General features: G+C 37.7%; 1 protein-coding gene across 5 annotated transcripts in view; it reads right to left on the bottom strand.

The window, feature by feature from the left end:
* Positions 1–22,162, bottom strand: part of upf3a (UPF3A regulator of nonsense mediated mRNA decay) — a 35,548-nt gene that overhangs the window by 5,046 nt on the left and 8,340 nt on the right. The window contains exons 2-11 of one of the 5 annotated variants that reach the window (XR_013547476.1): positions 21,402–21,508; positions 17,039–17,145; positions 13,656–13,754; positions 12,463–12,573; positions 8,705–8,803; positions 8,264–8,319; positions 8,000–8,170; positions 4,149–4,297; positions 2,601–2,915; positions 2,352–2,474 (exon numbers count right to left, since the gene is read on the bottom strand). Coding sequence is in view for 4 of the 5 variants with exons in the window: in XM_078402536.1 (XP_078258662.1) it covers positions 2,165–2,474; positions 4,149–4,297; positions 8,000–8,170; positions 8,264–8,319; positions 8,705–8,803; positions 12,463–12,573; positions 13,656–13,754; positions 17,039–17,145; positions 21,402–21,508 (1,209 nt within the window). In the remaining variant the exon portion in view is untranslated. Of the gene's footprint in view, positions 1–2,164; positions 2,475–2,600; positions 2,916–4,148; positions 4,298–7,999; positions 8,171–8,263; positions 8,320–8,704; positions 8,804–12,462; positions 12,574–13,655; positions 13,755–17,038; positions 17,146–21,401; positions 21,509–22,162 lie in introns of those variants that run through there. The other 4 variants (XM_078402536.1, XM_078402537.1, XM_078402538.1 and 1 more) reach the window with 4 other exon arrangements.

The raw sequence follows: 22,162 nt of genomic DNA, 5'->3' as shown, positions 1-22,162 counted from the left end.
GTTGGCAGTAAAGTTCAGACATTCTGAATAACTGAATGGAACTGCACCACAGCTCATGCAAGGGCGGCACAGTGGCATAGTGGTCGAGCTGCTGCCTTGCAGCACCAGAGACCTGGGTTTGATGCTGAATACAGGTGTTGTCTGTACGGAGGTTGTATGTTCTCTCTGTGACCGTGTGGGTTTCCTCCCACATTCAAAGGCTTGCATGTTTGTAGGTTAATTGGCTTCTGTAAATTTCCCCTAGTGTGTAAGGTATAATTAGTGATCGTTCATCGGTGTGGACTCAGTGGGCCAGTCGGTTTGTTTCCTTGCTGAATCTCTCAACCAAATTGAACCTCAATTAGCACTTTTTCTACAAATCCGTAAGATGATGTTTCTTCTGACTATGTCATTGATCATTGGTGGTTTCAGCTAATCGAATGACCCTCCCTCCAAGGATTTAGCTACCCTCCCTCCAAGGATTTAGAAATCCCCATTCAAAATTAGTTACCAATTCCAGACAAATGACAAAACTATATGATTGAGGATTGAATTGGGTGCCATTTGTGGGAAAAGCACTCAGTATCTGGGTTGAAAATGAAAGCCGAGTTTCTGATAAGGGGCCCTATATTTGTTTTCACCGTTTTCTCTTCACATGTGTATAAAATAAAACAATACATGTTCTTAAATTATTTTCTTGACTTAAACCCTATGCTGCAACACCCCATCTAAGTATGAATACATGCTTTTCAACTTTTAGGGTTCAATACACTGAATAGGTTACAGAGAGGTGATGTAATTTGAATTTTCTCAATTTAATGGAGAAATTACATTTGTTTGTAAGTTAAGGCTCTGAGAACTGTTCATCTTTATTTTTATTTTTTAATTCACAAACTTATTCATATTTAGAATACTAACAGAAACGTGATTAGCTCCATTTAAACAAAATGCCTTGAAGAGTGGATCTTGAAGAATTCTATGGCTTTGTTCATGCTATGTTTTGTTCACTACTATAGTTTTTCCAAGGTTATTGTTTCTAATTATTTTGTTTTTTTTCCCTTTATATTAATGCCCTGTATTACACCAGTATCTCATTTGCAAAATTTATTTAGAATTTTAGAAATGTGTGTGCTGGGACGGCCTATTAAAACTTTATACAGACAATCCCTGCGTTACAAGGAAGTTGCATTCCTAGAAAAATGTCTGTGTCACGATTTTCCGTAACTCAAAGCCATGTCATCCATACATTGAGAAATGAGAGTTGAAAAAAATAACTGCTATTTATTCAGTTACTTTTTTCAGATAAAGTTAATGTGAATCTTTATTACATATCCCATGTTTTTTGGTCATGATTTATGAATTTCTATTATCCAAACTGTCATAATACAGGGGTTGCCTATACATTATTTTTTGTATTCCTTCAAGGATAATTCCTCAAAGATGCATCTCCTAACCAAAGTTTTGAAAAAAAGTGAAATAGCAATTATATGGACACAACCCCCTCCCCATTATTCAAGGACACGGCAATAACCCATTTACTAAATAAGGCCTTTCCTTAAACAATTCTCCAAATCAGTGTACCAAATCTGGTTTCCTTGTCACAGCATCAACTTATAAACTTAGTTAAAATACATTTTTATTTAAAATTTTCCATTCTGTTTTAGAAGATAATTTAGTGTCCCTGAACAAAAACAAATGTTGATTTCAAGCAACTTTGAGATCAGAAGGCTGGTGGTAATGGAATAGAAGGATCCTATCCTGCTTCCTTTGGTCACCCGAGTAAAATAATTGTTTTAATAGGCATGAATCTTGATCAGCTGTCTCTTGTGGAATTATAAGTTTTTATTAACTTTTGAAAATAGTAACTCCATTTCTAGAAGATTTGCAATTTTTAATGTAAATTTCAAAACAAACTGAATATAGTAAAACAAAAAAATTGAAGAACAGAATTTTTTACCCCATCTTAAATATGAATAGTTTTAATATAGTACTTTAAAATGATACAGTGTATTGAAAAAGTACATCACAGTACCTGTCAATGCTAGATGTTGTCCAATTTTCAAAGTAATTGACAACTAATTTATGTGTGCATATAATTTTCAGTATTTTAAAACATGGGGCTTGAATATCCACTCCAATTAATGTTGCCAATACCATAGTAGCTTGAAAAAATGGTGACAGATACCTTATTCCTTATCCGTTCCCTTTTAGATCCCATGTCATCATTTTTGTCTTCTTTACCCAGTTTGTCTATTTTTTCAGTACTGAACATGTCGTTCAAGCTGTCTCCCTTCTTTTCTCTTTCCTGTCCATGCTCCTTCCCTCTTTTTGTTTCTTCTTCTTTTGTTCTGAAAGCCCTTTCTACATCATAACGCTCTTTTTGCTTTCTGCGGTCATCCTCACGTCGCCTTTGTCGCTCTCGTTCTCTTTCTTTTTCCCTCAATCTTCTTTCTCGCTCCCTCTCCCTGCGTTCCCTATCACTATCGTTTGGTGGTCTATGTAAAAATAAAACTTGATGTTAGTTTTGTTTCTTTTTTTTTGCATGGTTGCCTGCAATGACATAATTTAAATAATTATATTATATAATAGTATTAAACGGTAAATTAGGAAAACTTAAATACCATTTCTATTGTTTGTTATGAAACTCAAGGGAGCTGTAACAGAAAGGGCAGATCTTCTGCTACCCCAAGTTTGCTGGTCGTCTGTGCCCTGGACCATGCTTTTCTTCCAGCGTGGTCCAGGGAGCAGTCTTCCTCTGGGAGCCTGACTTGTAGCACATAGGCAAGGCCCAGGCAACACTGGGCCTCTCTCAGCGCAAGTGGCCGTCTGTAGTGACAAGACCGGCGTTGAAAGCAGGGAGACCCCGTTCCCCTCTGCTCCCCAGCTGCCAAATCTGCTGTTTAAACTGTGAACATTCACAAGCATTCAGTCAGGACCTGTCAAAAATTAAAATGTTTAAAAAAATTAAACTTTAAAAAGAAAATCAGGGGAAAAAAATCAATCACACAAATAAACAAGAACAACATTTAAATTTACATTTTCCTGACAGTAACTAGTAAGACATGCCAGAACTAGCCCTCTGCTGAGGAGACAACTAAACTACAGCCTTGGCTTGGTAATTGTTTAGCCACTGACACCTTCACTGGCAGATCCATACACGTGGTCAAGATTTTCTCTCCTCAAAACTTAATTCTAAAACATGTGAAGCTTCAGCATCGTAAAAAATGTGCATTGCAACTGTACAAATTAGTGGGTGCTGCCATAAAAATTTTAACATGATAATATATAATAATCATAAAAAGCATGATTAATTATTATTTCACTTTAATGAAAATACAAAGTGGGCGAGTTGTAATCCTTTATAGCTCCTTGCATAACAAATCTAAGAGCTACAAATTACTTGATCTTCATTTCAGGGCAATTACTTTCTTTCCATTTACCTGAAATAAACTGGACCAAATCTGATTCTTCCATGATAATTCTCATTGACTTAAAACTTTCTAAAAAATCTTAAATGCTGTGTTTTTCAGAAGACAATAAATGATAGCAGGCAATGATAGCGCTTGTTGATCGACAGACAGTAAACACAAATATTTTATAAATTTAATTTTTGGTTCTTTATTCATAGAATTATATATAATCTTTTGGCTTTAATGTTAAAAAGAGTCTTTTTAACTATTTTTATATTTTTGCTAGTAAATACACCTCTAGCTAACATCTTTACCAAACTGCAGTTTTGAGTAATCTGCTTATTTTATGTAAATAAAAGTGTGTAATTTTTTCCCACTACTTTGTAAAACTGTAAGAGACTGAAAAATGGTAGAGAAAAACACTGCAATCACAATAAACTAAAATTGTGGGGTTTGGTATTAATACAATTTAATAATTCTTTAGTATATTTGAAAAAATTATATTTTTAGCAAGCGAGAAAATGAATGTTGAAGATATAATCATATTCTGTCTTGTAACTACATCTGCAAAATTAAATAAATTATCCTAATAGCACAATTGCAAAGGAATCCCTTTAAACAATTTTCACATTACATTTAATTTAAATGTCCAGATGCCATGAAGGGATCAATAATATAATGCCAACTTTCACTTCAAATGTGCAAGCAAATACATAATTATTGCAGCCACATAAATAAAAGACTGCTTTTTTAACTCACTTATCTTTGACATCCTTTTGTGTAATATCTGATCGCTTTCCTGGACAGCATGGTTTTTCCCACTTTCCTTTATCAATGTCACCATCCTCTGCTTTCTCTTTCCATTTGTCCAAGTCCTGTTCTTCTTCCTTATCAGCCTTTTTCAACAACTGAAGATTACAATGCAAGTTAGTTATATATGAAGTATATTATAAAAACCATTACATTTTGAAATTATATTAAGCTTTCTTATCCTAAATTCATTTGGCTTTCATAGCTTGGAGCATGGTCATAAATGTTAATTTATCCAATCCTTCACCATTGTCATTCTTTACCTTTTGTACCAGGCAGCTCTTCAGGAACATACACAGGAAGCAGATGTAAAACCTAATTTTACCATCAAAATGAATTTTAGCAATTCTTTTGCATTGCATTCCTCACTAAAAATTAATTTCAACAGAGCATGACAATATGTTTTGGTCTTATTGTTTGAAAATTCCCTGGCATTCTCACAGAATTTTCCAAGTCCATTGCTCTTTATTAAAGTGTTGATACATTCTACAATTTTTTGTAGAATTCTACAAGTTTAAACATATGGGAACATCTACAGCCTTTGTTGTTTGGGATTTTCTTGCCTCAAAAATGGTGGTTATTGGCAACTTGGAATGAGACATTTAGTGTGGAGCTCCGATGAATTATGTACACTGGTACAAATAGTGCAATCATCCTAAACCCAAAGTCCTTTCTGTCAGGAACTGAAGGTTAGAAACAGTCTCAATGATTGTACACTAATCACACTTATGACTGAGCTTCCGACAGCTTCAACAACCTCTCTGCAATCAAATCCCTCTCCTATTTCCAAATTGACCTTCCTGTCCTGGGCCTCCTCCATTGCCAAAGTGAGGCCACACATAATTTGGAGGAACAGCACCTCATATTTCGTTAGGGTAGCTTACAACCCAATGGTATGAACAGTGAATTCTCTAATTTTAGGTAAGTTTACAAATAATCTTCTCCCCCCTTCCTCCACTAAAAGTCAGTTAACTAGGTTTACAGTACACAATATATCCCTCTTGGGATCACACTGTCCCTAGCCAACAATCAGCCTATCAAGGACCCCCCCCCCCAAAACGGCCAAAATCATCAGTTGCTGGACCTGATTTATCCAGGTCTTTTAGTTTAGTTTAGAGATACAGCACGGAAACAGGCCCTTTGACCAACCAAGTCTGTACAGACAGCGATCCCTGCACATCAAAAATATCCTACACACACTAGGGACATTTTTTACATTTATACCAAGCCAATTAACCTCCAAACCTGCATGTCTTTGGAGTGTGAGAGGAAACCAAAGTTCTCGGAGGCAGCCCACGCATCTCACAGGGAGAATGTACAAACTCCGAAAAAGACAGCGCCTGTAGCCAGGATCGAACCCAGGTCTCTGGCGCTGTAGGCACTGCAAGGCAGCAACTCTACCACTGCACAACCGTGCCACCCTTCTTGCTTCCAGTCTCTCCCCTCCTCACCCCGCCCAATCATTCTGAAGAAGTCAAGTCAATTTTATTTGTATAGCACATTTAAAAACAACCCACGTTGACCAAAGTGCTGTACATCAGTTCAGGTACTAAGAACGAACATACAATGGGACACAAACATAACAACACATACAAAAACAGTTCACAGCGCCCCCTCAGAGGGCCTCAAACGCTAGGGCGTGGAAATAGGTTTTGAGCCTGGACTTAAAGGAGTCGATGGAGGGGGCAGTTCTGATGGGGAGAGGGATGCTGTTCCACAGTCTAGGAACTGCAACCGCAAAAGCGCGGTCACCCCTGAGCTTAAGCCTAGACCGCGGGATAGTCAGTAGCCCCAAGTCGGCCGACCTGAGGGATCTGGAGATAGAGTGGTGGGTTAGAAGATTTTTGATATGGGGGGGGGGGGGCAAGCCCATTTAGGGCTTTGTATGTGAATAGGAGGAGCTTGAAGTTGATTCTGTACCGTACTGGGAACCAGTGGAGAGAGGCCAGAATTGGGGTGATGTGGTCCCTTTTACGGGTACCCGTCAGGAGTCTCGCTGCGGCGTTTTGGACCAATTGCAGGCGGGACAGGGATGATTGGCTGATCCCAGTGTATAGGGAGTTGCAGTAGTCTAGGCGGGAGGAAATGAATGCGTGGATGATTTTTTCAAATGGGGATCCTGTGTCGTCAAATTGGAGGAATGGTTTGATTTTAGCTATGGTACGAAGCTGGCTTTTACCACAGCGTTGACTTGCTTGTCAAACTTTAATGCCGAGTCAAATATCACGCCACGGTTTTTGACATGCGGTTTGACTAGGCTTCCATGGCTGCCTGTTATCGTTTTGATGGAGTCGGGGGGGGTCGAATAGGATGACCTCAGACTTGCTCTCATTTAGTTGAAGGAAGTTCTGTGCCATCCAACATTTTATGTCCTCAAGGCAGTGCATGAGGCTGATTAAATTTGACCGGTTGTTGGGTTTCAGGGGGAGATAAAGCTGTGTCATCCGCATAGCAGTGGAAAAAAATGCCGTGCCTTTGAATGATTTGCCTGAGGGGGAGCATGTACAGAATGGGAATAATTGCCTATTTTGACGGAGAAACTCCTATTTAACTTAAACTATTTTCTTAAACTCCTAAGAAGGGCCCTGGGATGCTGCCTGACCCGCTGAGTTACTCCAGCATTTTTTGTCTATCTCTGCAATCAAAAGTTGTTTTCAATGGGTAATTATCTGCAAGCAAGACATCTCTTGCTGGATAATATGAAGATTAACCACAAGCATTAGAGGCATTCATGGGGATCCTGTGTTGGGGGCGCAGAAAGGCTCTTTATTAAGACCATATCGACCCATGGGGACCCATGCTCCTATCTTGACTTCTCTGAGAAGTAATGTCTGTTCAGACTTGAGTGCGACATGTACCTGGATTTCTCTCACAGCTAGAGTCAATGACAGTCATTTTCAGCTTCCTCCGGGATCAGTGCAGGATGTTGTCACAGATCCATGACAGGTCTCGCTTTTCTCAGATGACAAGACAGCCTACTTAAGCTACAGCATCAATGAGTGAACGTTTAATCTACTTTATCTTCAGCCCACAGCAACAAGCCAGAAACAAGGATTTGCTACCTTGCAGATTTCCTCAAATTGCTTGCATCCAAGACTACACATAGTTATAGGCAAGCTCCTGATAGGAGCAGCAGCTATTCCTCTGAAGGATTACCATGGTTGCCTGATACCATGGTTGCCTAATAGTTCTATTAGGACGATTGACATTAGTGATGCCAAGTTCCTGATAGGGAATTGGGGCTCACCACAATCTACCAATTATGGGTTGAAATACTCAAAAACAAATGTCAGTTATGCACCATCTCAGCAGAGATAATCTTGCAGTTAAAAAGTCTGCTGCCAAGCTCAATAAAAAAAACTTTAAACATAAACACTGACCATAAGGTTGAAAAGTAGGAGGATGACGATACTGGGGAAACTGTGCTCCAAGAAAGTTGCCACGGTTAAAAAAAGAAAATAAGGATCTCACAACAGTGCGTCAATTGTCAGTTTCAATGCAATAGTTAATATTTATGATCAAGATATTGCATTCTCTTTGCATAAATTTGATGTAGGCTTATTGATATAGTTCTATTAGGGCTGCCAAATTATTTATATAACACAGCAATGTAAATGAGGGGTAACTGAATGACTTCAGGAGATGGCCTTTCCTCTTGAAAGCATTTTGCAGTCACTGGCAATGTAGGCCTTAATGAGCAGCCTGTGTTTTACTATTATAAATTAATGTTTGACACAAACTAAAATTGCATCTTAAATTAAAATTGTGGATACATTCACTAATCTACTAAAGAAATTAACCTTAATTTTTATTTCTTCCTTTCTTTCCTTTTCTGCTATTTTTTTCTGTTTCTCTGCTTCTTTTCTTTTACGTCTTTCTTCCTCTCTACGTTTCCTTTTTTCTTCTTCTCGCAAACGTTTTTTTTCCAACTCTCGTCTCCTTCTTTCTTCTCTTTTTTCCTCTCTAATTCGCTGGAATATAATAAGGTCCAATTGAAGAAAATGCCAGTTTATAAACAAATATTAGAGTTAACTACAAAGACAGTTTAAAACATAAAATTCCACCTGCTTTTCCAGCTTCTTGTTCTTAATATATTCCAGAAGAGGTGTGGTTCGCCTGGCTAGAAATAATGCAGTAATTAAATTTAGTTTTCTAAAACCAACAATTATATATCATTCCTCTAAAATGAAATACATTGGCACAATTTATGTTTTAGGGTATTCATGCAAATTTATATTGCTATTACATGCCTTTAAAAAAATCATGTTATTACTCTTTCAAAAATTATATCAATCTTGATAATTTAAACATATGTAAGTCAAATTAATCTCTCTTCCTTTAAAAATTAGCACAACAGTGAGGAAGTCATTCTGCTAATTAATAATGCTGATATTTTGAATTTTCCTATTTTACATTGCGGAATTGATTTCAATTGGCTATGGTGAACAAGTGCAATTATGCAGTGGTTCAATAGTCACAGCTGTGACTTTAAAACAACTGCGCACCTGTGTTCTTGAACCCGTGCAGCTGCTTCCAAGTTCTGTTTACACCCTTAAGTTCCTGGCTATAGACATTCTCCAGAGTTGGGAATTGGTCTGTACCTGCTAGCAATGCAAAAACAAATTTTCAGGCTGTACATATAAACCATGAACTTGAAAAAATACTGAGCCCAATATTGTGAGAAATCATAAAATGTATAGCACACATGGATGCCACCCAACTCATCGTGCCAGTGCTGGTCTAGCTCCTTAACTAGAGCTATTGAATCTCATCCCATTTCTTTTGTTTTCATATTCTTTAAAAATAAGAATTATAGGTTAACATGTGCAGAAAACAAATATACAGTTATTAAAGATATCAGTTAAGCAATATAGATAAATATGAGATTCATATACCAAATTCAATATTTTAAGGCTTAGTTTAGCACAGGGATTAAAGTTATCATTGCACCATCAAATTTATGTATGCAATGAAATAGATGGATACTGATGAAGATCTCAGATATCCAAACTGCCAAACAATGCAATGAAAATCAGTTATTGTTCTCAACATGTATATAGTTGCTTGTCTGGTGTAATGGTGATCACATCTTAAATCAGATAAATAAGGGGCATTTGGATCACCAACTCAATTCATGAGATCTAGGTATGGTTCATTAGTCCAACTTGTGCGAGGCAGACCCAACCATATACAAGAAAGGCAGACGTTGCATTCATATAATGCTTTTCACGGTGTCCCAAAGCATTTACAGCCAATGAAGTACTTTTGAAGGGTACTCCCTGTTAGAAAATATGGAAAGGCAAAAATCAATTTGTGCACAGCAAGGTCTCACAAACACCGATTAAATAAATGACCAGGAAACCTAAATATCAGCTAGGTTAGAGGTTGAAGTCTACTCTTGAAAAGAAATATCATGGAACCTTTTCATCATTGCCAAACAAAGCCTCACTATAAACTGTCACCAGAAAGACAGTGCCCCCAACAGAGCAGAACTGTTTAAAAACACCACTTATGTGAAAGCCTAAATGATGTCCGCTAAAGTAGAAATTTGTTTCTAGATGAAGATGGAGATGAATATTCCCCACAAAGCCAGTACTGCCACTTGAGGCATTACATCTTTTGTCCAGTTTTGTAGCAAGCTTATTTTTTTCTTTTTTTATCCCCTTTCATCCTGATTAATTTTAATATTGCTATATTTTATTTGAGTAACAAATGCCACATGGTAAACTTGAAACTCACAAAATTAATGAAAGGAAAAGTATATAGTTGAGAAACTGCAATGCATCTAGAAAGGCTATATGGAACTTACATGTGACTGCTTCAGACATGGGTGCCTCATGGTGACTGATGAAAAGCATTCTCAGGAAAACAGAAAAAAATCCTAGATGCCATTGTCAGGAAATTTATATTATTTGATGTGGGTTTGATGTGAGTTTTATGTAACTTATATGGGGGGAAGTGGCTGGGCAACTTTTCTGACTGATCCAGGATAGTTGTAAACTGGTCAATTGGTCAGATGTTTATTTCAATCTGATAAAGTTCAAATAAATTGTACTACATATTCTAATTTCTGTGCCAGTGGGATGGTGTTAAAATTTAAATAAGACTTGAGTATGGATGACATAATTTCAAAGATTGCAAATAACCAAAACATTGAAAATGCAGGAATGGTAGCCAACTTCAAAAAAGGATAAAATGACAGAATAGACAGACACTTAACGGATTAAATGTAATAAATTGAGGCAGTAGTCTTTGGAAAGAATGTTGACAAGAAGTAATACAATTTAAATAGTACAATTAAAATAAGGGGTATAAAAATTGTAAGATCTGGCAAATCACAAACAAAAGCGAATAAGATATTGAGCTGAATAAAAACCAAGGACATTATGCTTATTGTTAGCCATGGCTCAATGATAGTTGGGGTGGGAGCTGCTTTACGTCCTCGTCGTCCACCCTGGGTAGTTCTACGGAACTGGCAAAATTTGCAGCAAAGCGTCAATTACGGTACTCTGAAGCACCAATTGCCACTTTCGATTGTTGTCGTTGACATACGAAAGAAGAAAAGGTTCAATTTTCTTTGCCTGATGTTTGCAACTTGAATTTTCACTTTCGGGATGCACATTCAAAATACAGACTGAACTCAAAGAGGGTGCAGAAGTGGATTACTAGAAACAATTCCAGATATTATGTGGATGGACTGGAGAAACTGGGATAGGTCTCTTTAGGAGAAAAGGAGAGGTTGAGAGGGGATCCATTAAGAGGCATTTAGAATCACAAGGGGTTTGGAGTGTGGAAATAAGGAGAAACTGATTACAATGGCAAAAGGATCACGAACCAAAAAAAAAAAAGAATGAACATATCATCAGAACAAAAAAAACAAGACATTGGAAAGATTTTCTTTTAATGTAGCAAGTGCTTAGAATCTGGAATGAACTTCAACAGTGTGTAAAAGCAAAAATCAATTGTGGCATTAAAAGGTGTTGTTCTTGCACAGATTCAGTAGGGACCTGACTGGCCACACAGTCTCCTTCTCAGCTATACACATTCTGTGACCCCGTTTTTAGTGTAGAACTGCAATAGCATTTCACCGTCAGAAATATTTTGGCCTTTGGCTAAATCTGTATCTGTTCTTTCAAGTGGATATAAAAATTCTGCACTATGAAGCATTACAGATGAGCTATCAATCATGTTTTGGCCAACATTCATCCTTCAAATAACGTCAATAGTATAGTCTATCTGATCATTACCTTATTGCCATTTGCAGAATTAATGTGCTGTTAGCTTTAGGTTTGAGGTTTTCTGGCATGGTCTCAAACTATGAAAGGCATTGCACAACTGAGTGATTTTGTTCTCTTGTTTGATTAAACTCATTATGAATTACTGGTTAAATCTCAGCTAAGAACACTGACAAATTTAGTGGACCGGACTTTGGGAAGAAGCCACGGAGACTGTGCAGAAGTGAACTAATAAATTGGGATGAAGGATTTAATTAAGTACATTGCAAAATGTGTATTTTTTTCTCAGAGCAGAGAAGGTTTATTTAACAGTCATGTTCAAAATTACGGATAGTTTAATAGAGGTTGATAAGGAGAAATTTTCTCCTAGCAGTGGTCAATAACCAAAGACACAGACTTAAGTACAAACAAAATGACCAAAAATGATAGAGGATTTTTCTTATACCTTGTAACCATGATCTAGAATGCATTAGGCCAATGAGTGACAGAAGCAGATTCAATTGTCATTTTCAGAAGGAAATTAGATGTATACTTGGGGAAAAAAACATACCCAAGGCTATGGTGAAACAGCTGAATTGTAAGACTTAATGTATTGATCTTTCAGCAATGTCACAAAATAATTAAAGATTTTAATTTTGCAAATGCAATTAGGATTAAAAACACCTTATTTTCTGATATCACAAATACTGTTAGTGTCAATCATCAACATGTTACTTAAAACAGAAGAAAAATATAAGAAAGAAAAACAAATCTAGTCAGAGATTTTGTTCTCTTTGACATCAAAAGTAGGTTAGAAATTTAATCCCAAAGTTCAATTTCAAACTTAAATTAAAATGTTCCTAGTAAAAGATATATTGAATGAAAACATGCACAAAAGAAAATACCTCCCTGTATTGTTTAACTCACATCTGATCAGTTATTGATTCTGACCTGATGATATAGTAAAACATCAATCCGCTATGCTCCTGAATAAAGTTCTCCAAAATAATTGTGATGAAAGTGGACCTGAAAATCACCATCAGACTAACCAATCAGTTCTCTGGTCTTTGCCTCTATCTCTCCCAGTAACGTCTCTGGATTAGCTGCAACCTTTTCTTCATCTGCACAGTAACTTTCCAAAAACTTCTTGTACTCAAGATCTACAATTACATAAAAAATGTTTAATTATCTACCAAATATAATACACTTTAAATTAAAAGAAAAAAAACCCTGCTTTCTATAATTGACATTACAAATGGCACAAGAAAATGAATTTCAATATGATTTGATTAGCAGATTGAATCTGAGAAATTTAGAGAATCCATCCATTTACCATTAAGATAGAACACTAAGATTATAAGGCAACCGTGTAAAAGAAAAACTTCAAATCTATTGCGATGAAAATGGGATGCAGTGCAAGTAAAGTTGATGCAGGCACTGAGCCAGATCTTAGAGAATAGTGGAGCAGAATTTAGCAGCAGGAGTTCGTGGTGTATTCCTTCCATTTATGCTCTTAACAATTTGCATGTTCTCAGTCGGTGACATTCATACAATGATTCTAGGAAAGACCAGTGAATTCCTATTTATTGGACCTATTCATCCCATTTGGCATTAAAGTGGATCTTGTGATTAAGGTGAAGAGATGCTTTCAAATTGGTAAACGTAACCAACATATGAAATAGACTTTCTCAAAAGTGACAAAGGCAAACTTTCTGGTATTGTACCAGAATAAGGTACTGTAGATTTTATCTAGATGGATGTGTAATTGTACTGTCTTATGAATTACTGTATTTTAAAACTGTAAAATGATAAGTAAACCTGCCCAAAACATTTTCTGGAAAGAATTTTAAATTCTGTTAGTTTGTTTAAGTTGGATATTTCTCTGAATAGCTTCACTTCCTTCCATTCTTTGTGACTCTCCTGTGCCTTAGTATTCCAGTGTGTATCTTTTTATTTGATTGATATCCAGGTAAACAGTAGCAATAGTAAAATATAGGGATTAATAGGTCCAATAAATAAAGCATTTATTTATTGCCCCTCTTCGATATTTCCCATATAAATTCATGTTCTAGCAGGACGGTGAAAAGGTATTGTCTGAAAAAAGACTTAAATTAAACAACAAATTTACAATTTTGGTTATGCAATTGAGTATTCTATTTGTGACATAAAAAGTGACTGAATATATATATCCAAATCCATTACTGAGTGTTCTCTCTTACTTTGCCTTGGGCAACATAATTACCTTCTTCAATACTCCCCGATTTTGTATCTTTCTTCTTCAGTTTCCTTTTAGAAATTTTTTGAAATGGTGCAAATTCAACTACAGCTGGATATTCCTGGCCTGGTTGAGTTCCAATTGCAGGAAGATAGAGTAATTTATCGTTTAAAACAAGTTTCAAACCAATTTTTTTACATTTAGTATTTTTGTGCTTCAAATACGTCACATTAGCAAAATATTACTGTAAACATGTGATAATATAAAGGTCCACTGCCAATTTTCTGGCACTTTTGGGTCCAAAGTGCTGCCAGGGCCAACAAAGTTCACATAATAATGATACAACAATACACCTCATCAGAACTGACCCCTGCCGACTCAAGATTTTCCGAATCTGCCGAAAATGCGATAGGGCAGGTGCGCCAGCTCCCCCCCCCCCCCCCCCCCCCCGGCCTCTAAGAGGAGTCCAACGGTACCGGAACGGTCCACCTTGGCCGTCATGGGGCCAAGATAACAGCCAGTAAACATCTGGAGCCCAAGCCCGCTGAACGGCCGCGGAAGTCCCGATGAGATTGACATCATCTAGGAGTCACATTTTCGGGGGAACTTCTGGGGGGGAGATCTCAAGTGCACTCTTCTAATTATGTCTGGTTAATAGGAGGTGCCGGACTACCAGTTGTCAGAAAATCATGGTGGACCTGTAGTTTTAAACATTTGACCACCATAAAGATTGGTCTTTGACTAATATATAATACATTACAACAAACATTTTTTTAAAATCCTAATCTGAAATTCATGCAAACAAGATGATACTTGATATGGTTTTATCTATTAAACAAGACCCTAAGAACAGAACAATCAAGATAAATACAAAATTTACAAAGATAAAAACATGACTGCAAGTACACATCTTGGATATAAATATTATATATAGTGCATTCAGAAAGTATTCAGACCCCTTCACTTTTTCCACATTTTGCGACGTTACAGCCTTATTTTAAAATGGATTAAATTCTTTTTTTTTATCATCAATCTACACACTTCTTCTGTCGTATGTCTTTTAGACCTGCAGCTCCGTTGAGGCAAGCCAGGCCAACGTGTCATCGTCCAGGTCAATCAGACCTCGTTCACCATTCGATGGCCGGTATTTGGGGCAACTGGTGAGTGTGTGCTCCACTGTCTGTGTTGGGTCCCCACACTCGCAGGAGACACTGTCCACGAGACACCACCTCTTCATCGCTACTCCATAGCGTCCGACAGGCTTATAAGCCCTTAAAGCGAAACTAATGTCTTTGCCACGTCTGCAGACCGCAAAACGCCATGCCTCGCCAGGCCAGGTGGCACCGTCAAAAGCCGCCAACTCTCGAGGTTTAGCGCTACTGCAGCTCAACGTTGAAGGCCTTACCATCGCCAAGCTCAACGTCATCGAACAGATTGCCGTCAATCTACACACAATACCACATAATAAAAAAAGCAAAAACAGGTGTTTAGAAATTTTTGCAAAGTAATTAAAAAGAAATAACTGAAATATCACATTTACATAAGTATTCAGACCCTTTACTCAGTACTTTGTTGAGGCACCTTTGGCAGTGATTATAGCCTCAAGTCTTCTTGGGTATAACGCTACAAGCTTGGCACACCTGTATTTGGGTAATTTCTCCTATTCTTCCCTGCAGATCCTCTCAAGCTCTGTCGGGTTGGATGGGGAGGTCGATGCTATTTTCAGGTCCCTCCAGAGATGTTCGATCAGGTTCAAGTCCGGGCTCTGGCTGGGCCACTCAAGGACATTCACAAACTTGTCACAAAGCCACTCCTGCGTTGTCTTGGCTGTGTCATTGTCCTGTTGGAAGGTGAACCTCCGCCCCAGTCTGAAGTCCAGAACGCTCTGGAGCAGGTTTTCATCAAGGATCTCTCTGTACTTTGCTCCGTTCATCTTTCCCTCGATCCTGACTAGTCTCCCCATTCCTGCCGCTGAAAAACATCCCCACAGCATGATGCTGCCACCACCATGCTTCACCGTAGGTATGGTATTGGCCAGGTAGTGTAAGAAAATAACTGCAGCTGGTACAAATCGAAGGTATTTATTCACAAAATGCTGGAGTAACTCAGCAGGTCAGGCAGCATCTCAGGAGAGAAGGAATGGGTGACATTTCGGGTCAAGACCCTTCTTCAGATTGGTATTGGCCAGGTGATGAGCTTGGCATTCAGGCCAAAGAGTTCAATCTTAGTTTCATCAGACCAGAGAATCTTGTTTCTCATGGTCTGACAGTCCTTTAGGTGCCTTTTGGCAAACTCCAAGTGGGCTGTCATGTGCCTTTTACTGAGGAGTGGCTTCCGTCTGGCCACTCTACCAGAAAGGCATGATTGGTGGAGTGCTGCACATATAGTTGTTCTTCTGGAAGGTTCTCCCATCTTCACAGAGGAACTCTGGAGCTCTGTCAGAGTGACCATTGGGTTCTTGGTCACCTCCCTGATCAAGGCCCTTCTTCCCTGATTGCTCAGTTTGGCCAGGAGGCCAGCTCCATGAAGATTCCTGGTGGTTCCAAAGTTCTTCCATTTAAGAATGACGGAGGCCACTGTGCTCCGGGACCTGCAATGCTGCGGAAATTGTTTTATACCCTTCCCCAGATCTGTGTCTCGACACAATCCTGTCTTGGAGGTCGACGGACAACTCCTTCATCTTCATGGCTTGGTTTTTGCTCTGACATGCACTGTCAACTGTGGGACCTTATATAGACAGGTGTATGCCTTTCCAAATCATGTCCAATCAATTTAATTTACCACTGGTAGACTCCAAGTTGTAGAAACATCTCAAGGACAATCAATGGAAACAGGATGAACATAAGCTCAATTTCGAGTGTCATAGCAAAGGGTCTGAATACTTATGTAAATGTGATATTTCAGTTATTTCTTTTTAATTATTTTGCAAACATTTGTAAACACCTGTTTTCACTTTTTTATTATGGGGTATTGTGTGTAGATTGATGATTAAAAAAAAAGAAGTTAATCCATTTTAAAATAAGGCTGTAACGTAGCAAAATGGGGAAAAAGTGAAATGGTCTGAATATTTTCTCAATGCACTATATATATATATATATATACACACACACACACATACACACACGTATACACACACACACACACACATATATATATATATAACGTCCAAGATGTGTATTTGCAGTCATGTTTTTATCTTTGTACATTTTGTATTTGTCTTGATTTTAGGACACACACACACATATATATATACATACACACACATTTTGTTTTACACAAATAACAATTAAGCCTTAAATTATTTGGTGCCATCACATATGAAAGTTAACAATACAGGAGATGCAACAACAATGGCATTTTATATGTAAATGGGGCTGTTTGGTTTGAGACTAAAAATTTTGCTTCTTTACCTTTATTATCAATGAAGATATATCCATCAAATCGGTCTCTGAACAGAATTATATCATCAGGATTTTTAAAATTGATATAAGCTCTGGAGAATAGGTGGGGGTAAAGGCTGATGAAAAACAAAAATATATATATAGTTCACAATATCATATAGAACCTATTGATATGTCTCATTAAAAATTGCACAGAGAAAAATTCCTAAGATTCATATATCACTAAGAAATACATCAGAAAAATCCACTTATCAACTTCTAAATGTTTATGTGTAATCTACACAATTATGGTGCTTTGTACAACTTGCTTAAATCTGTTGGGTGAAACAACTGAATCAAAATACTTTTTCAAAGATAAAAGACAAATGTTGACCCAATCCAAAGAAGTTTAACCTAAGTTTAACCTAATGTTGTTACTATACAATAAGATCTGAATGCCTCTTTTAAAGTCTGCAATGCATTCTATTCAGAAGATGTATAGCATATAAATATTTTAAATATTTTAGATCACAATTGCAAACCTGAGCTCTCTTACATAGACGGAAAGCTAACATACTGTGGTGGGAAAATTAATGGAAAAGATACTTAGGGACAATATATATAATTATTTGGATAATCAAGGCCTGATTAGAAACAGTCAACATGGATTTGTGCCTGGAAGGTCATGTTTGACTAATCTTCTTGAATTTTTTGAAGAGGTTACCAGGGAAATTGATAAGGGCAAGGCTGTGGATGTTGTCTATATGGACTTCAGTAAGGCATTTGACAAGGTTCCACATGGAAGGTTGATTAAGAAGGTTAAATCGTTGGGTATTAATAGTGAGGTTGCAAGATGGATTCAACAATGGCTGAATGGGAGATACCAGAGGGTAACGGTTGACAATTGTATGTCAGGTTGGAGGCCAGTGTCTAGTGGAGTGCCCCAAGGATCTGTGTTGGGTCCACTGTTGTTTGTCATTTACATTAATGATCTGGATGATGGTGTGGCAAATTGGATTAGTAAATATGCAGATGATACTAAGATAGGTGGAGTAGTTGATAGTGAGGTAGATTTTCAAAGTCTACAGAGAGACTTGGGCCTTTTGGAAGGGTGGGCTGAAAGATGGCAGATGGAGTTTAATGCTGATAAGTGTGAGGTGCTGCATTTTGGTAGGACAAATCAAAATAGGACGTACAGGGTAAATGGTAGGGAATTGAGGAATGCAGTGGAACAGAGGGATCTGGGAATAACTGTGCATTGTTCCCTGAAGGTGGAATCTCATGTGGATAGGGTGGTGAAGAAGGCGTTTGGTATGCTTGCCTTTATAAATCAGAGCATCGAGTATAGAAGTTGGGATGTAATGTTGAAATTGTACAGGGCATTGGTGAGGCCAAATCTGGAGTATGGTGTGCAGTTCTGGTCGCCAAATTATAGGAAGGATGTCGACAAAATGGAGAGGGTACAGAGGAGATTTACTAGAATGTTGCCTGGGTTTCAGCACTTAGGCTACAGAGAGAGGTTGAACAGGTTGGGTCTTTATTCTTTGGAGCGTAGAAGGTTGAGGGGGGACTTGATAGAGGTTTTTTAAATTTTGAGAGGGACGGACAGAGTTGACGTGGGTAGGCTTTTCCCTTTGAGAGTGGGGAAGATTCCAACAAGGGGACATAGCTTCAGAATTGAGGGACAAAGGTTTAGGGGTAACATGAGGGGGAACTTCTTTACTCAGAGGGTTGTGGCTGTATGGAATGGGCTTCCGGTGGAAGTGGTGGAGGCTGGCTCGATTTTATTATTTTAGAGTAAATTGGATAGGTATATGGATAGGAGGGGATTGGAGGGTTATGGTCTGAGTGCAGGTAGATGAGACTAGGTCAGGGAGAATGGTCGGCGTGGACTGGTAGGGCCGGACAGGCCTGTTTCCATGCTGTAGTTGTTATATGTTATATGTTATTAAAAAAAATGTACGATGCAAAATATTTTTTATTTGTGCATTAGCTTTCATGACCAAATCACTTTTCAATAAAATATTTGTTAGAGTGCAGGTACCCTTGCAATGCACAATACGATGTAGCAACAACAAGATAATCTTTTTAAGTATTGTTGATCAATTAAAAAAATACCCAAAACAAAATGAATGCCTCTTTACTTTTCAAAGATACAGAGAATATTTTTACAGATACCGAAAAGACCAATAATGTTCATTTTAACAATTTATCTGACTGATGACATCTTCAGCAGCAGACTTTCTGTTCAACATTAATGATAAAATATATTTATTATGATTCACCAAAGAATGAAATTAGGATGAATATAGAAGAGGGTTTCCAAGATATTTGAACTTAGTGCTAGACTACATTTTATATAAAGTGACCCATCGTTTCTTTCAAGTGACTAAAATGGGGAAAAAATGGTCCTAATTTTCTTTGGTAGACACAAAATGCTGGAGTAACTATGTCTGAATTCCTCTGTCAATGGATCATCAACTTCCTGACAGACAGGAAGCAGCATGTGAGGCTGGGAAAACACATCATGGACCTGCAGACCCTCAGCATAGGAGCACCCCAAGGCTGCGTACTCTCCCCTCTCCTTTACTCGCTACACCAACGACTGCACCTCCACAGACTCCTCTGTCAAGCTTTTCAAGTTGTCACAACCCTGATTGGACTGATCCAGGATGGGGAGGAATCTGCCTACAAACAGGAAGTGACACAGCTGGTGTCCTGGTGCTTTCGTAACAACCTGGAGCTCAATGCTCTTAAGACAGTGGAACTGATTGTAGACTTTAGGAGAGTTTCCCCCCCCCCCCCCCCCCCCCATCAACAACACCACAGTCACATCTGTGGAGGTATTTAAGTTCCTTGGAACCATCATCTCCAAGGACCTTAAATGGGGGACCAGCACCGACTCCACAGTCAAAAAGGCCCAACAGAGGATGTACTTCCTGCGGCAGCTGAGGAAACACAATCTGCCACAGGCAATGATGGTCCAATTTTATACTGCCACCGTAGAGTCTGTCCTCACCTTCTCCATCATGTTCTGGTTTGGCTCAGCCACCAAGCACGACATCCGGAGGCTGCAACGAATCGTTCGATCAGCTGAGAAGGTTGTTGGCTGCAACCTTCCCCCCATTGACGAACTGTAGATTGCAAGGGCCAGAAAGCGAGCGGACAAGATCATCTGTGACCCCTCTCACCCTGGCCACAAACTCTTTGAAGAATTTCCCTCTGGAAGGCGACTCCAGACTGTCAAAGCAGCCACAGTCAGACATAAAAACAACTTTTTTTCCGCGAGTAGTAGCTCTACTCATTAACCAAAAATCTGTAGTCTCTTTTTGCTCTGGTTTATTTCACTCACATGTTTAAACTGTAACATTGTATTCTCAATTTTTTAACGTTTTATGCTTTTTCTTAATTGTTTACTGTATGTTCATGTTGTTACTTGCGAGCGGAGCACCAAGGCACATTCCTTGTATGTGTACATACTTGGCCAATAAACATTAATTCATTCATTCATAATTCAGCGGGTCAGGCAGCACCTCGGGAGAGAAGGAATGGGTGACGTTTCGTGTCGAGACCATTCTTCAGACTTAATGGGTGATGTTTTGCGTCGAGACCCTGCCTAATTTTCTTTTCCAAGTTATCAATAATGGACAATACTCTGTGTCCAATTTATGGAACTTCTAATATCTCAAGCCTCTCTTTTATATTCAAATCATGTCCAACAAGTTGAAAATCTGTTCCATTGTTGTTATTTTCCTTGCAGAAAGGTAATAATTGGAAAATTAGTATGTTTTTGAAATATGAACTCTTTTGAAAAAGGCAAATTCTATTATGTCAACTTATAGAGATAGTGAAAGGAGATTATCAATCTGAAAATTGTTTCTTTAAATTTGTTTATGGAACTTCAGAAAGACAGCTTGCAAGAAAGGCACTGTCTGGAGACTTTATAAATTTGCTTTAAGCACTAGAAATGGTGTTGATTTATGATTCCTACAGTATTGGACACCAAGGGTGCATATGTTAGAATCCAAGTTAGAATCCAAGTGTCCAAGTTGCAAAAAAAATCCTTAGACTAGTTTTAAATACCGGCAACTCTGAAACTGAAACAGCATTCAGTACAATTTTGACTATTTCACCAAAAAGTATAGATGAAAGAGTTACAATAATGCAGAAATACCATTTCAACAGCTTTAAAACATTGTTTTATTGTGAAATATAGTTTTCTTAAGAATGTGTAAATTAAAAAATAAAATTTAAATATATAGGAGAAAACCAAATACCGTTTATATTGTATTTACATGTGACTATCAATGAGTTACTGAATCTTATGTTTCATTGCATTGTAATAATATTATTAATATGAACCACTTACAAATGGATCCAATACATTTCATACCTTACATCTGCAGCACAGAATTCAAAATAATCATGTGTAGGTAGTGGATGCAGTTGTTCTTCTAGTTGTGCTTTGGTTAGGTTAGGAGGCAAACGTCGAATCACCACCTAAGATATCCAAACAAAGGAATGAAAGGATTTTCCAAGGACTATGGAAGGAGAACATTTCTTCTATTTTAATTTATTAATTCCCTGAAACCTAAAGACATATCCAATTGTTTATTCAAAAGATTCCCAGGCTTTTTGGTTCTATTTCACTGAATACCAGTGTCACACGTTTGTGAGCCATGGACACGCTCGTCTGTCTTGTTTCAAGTTTTGGAAAGCTTCCAGAACGCTCAAAGTTATTAAGAAGAAAACAAATCCAGGCTGCATGCACAATTCAATTTTTATGCTTGATAAAAGTGCCATGACAGTATGAGACTTCTGTAATGCATGAAGAAGTCTCGAGTAGAGTTTCTGAACAATGTATATACATCAGAAGTTCCTCTAATAGCACAAGGTTTTGTGCTCCAAATTATATTGATGTGCAGTCAAAACAGAATGTTTAAAGTTTAAAAATTGAATATGAATTGTCATTTCTCAAAAGTGTCCAACATTCAAAGAAATAGTTACGGAAAGCGTGATATATCACTTAGAAAATGTTGTGACTTTTCAAAATTAGTTTAAAATAGGTGGTTTTGAGATCAAAATATAAATAAGATTATATAAATATAAATCAAAAACTATCTTTTAAGGATAAGCTACACCACAGATCAAAAT

This window comes from Rhinoraja longicauda, chromosome 7 (genome assembly GCF_053455715.1).
Source record: "Rhinoraja longicauda isolate Sanriku21f chromosome 7, sRhiLon1.1, whole genome shotgun sequence".
NCBI lineage: Eukaryota > Metazoa > Chordata > Chondrichthyes > Rajiformes > Arhynchobatidae > Rhinoraja > Rhinoraja longicauda.
The sequence above is the reverse complement of the archived record's forward strand: the minus strand, read 5'-3'. Positions and strand labels throughout refer to the sequence as shown.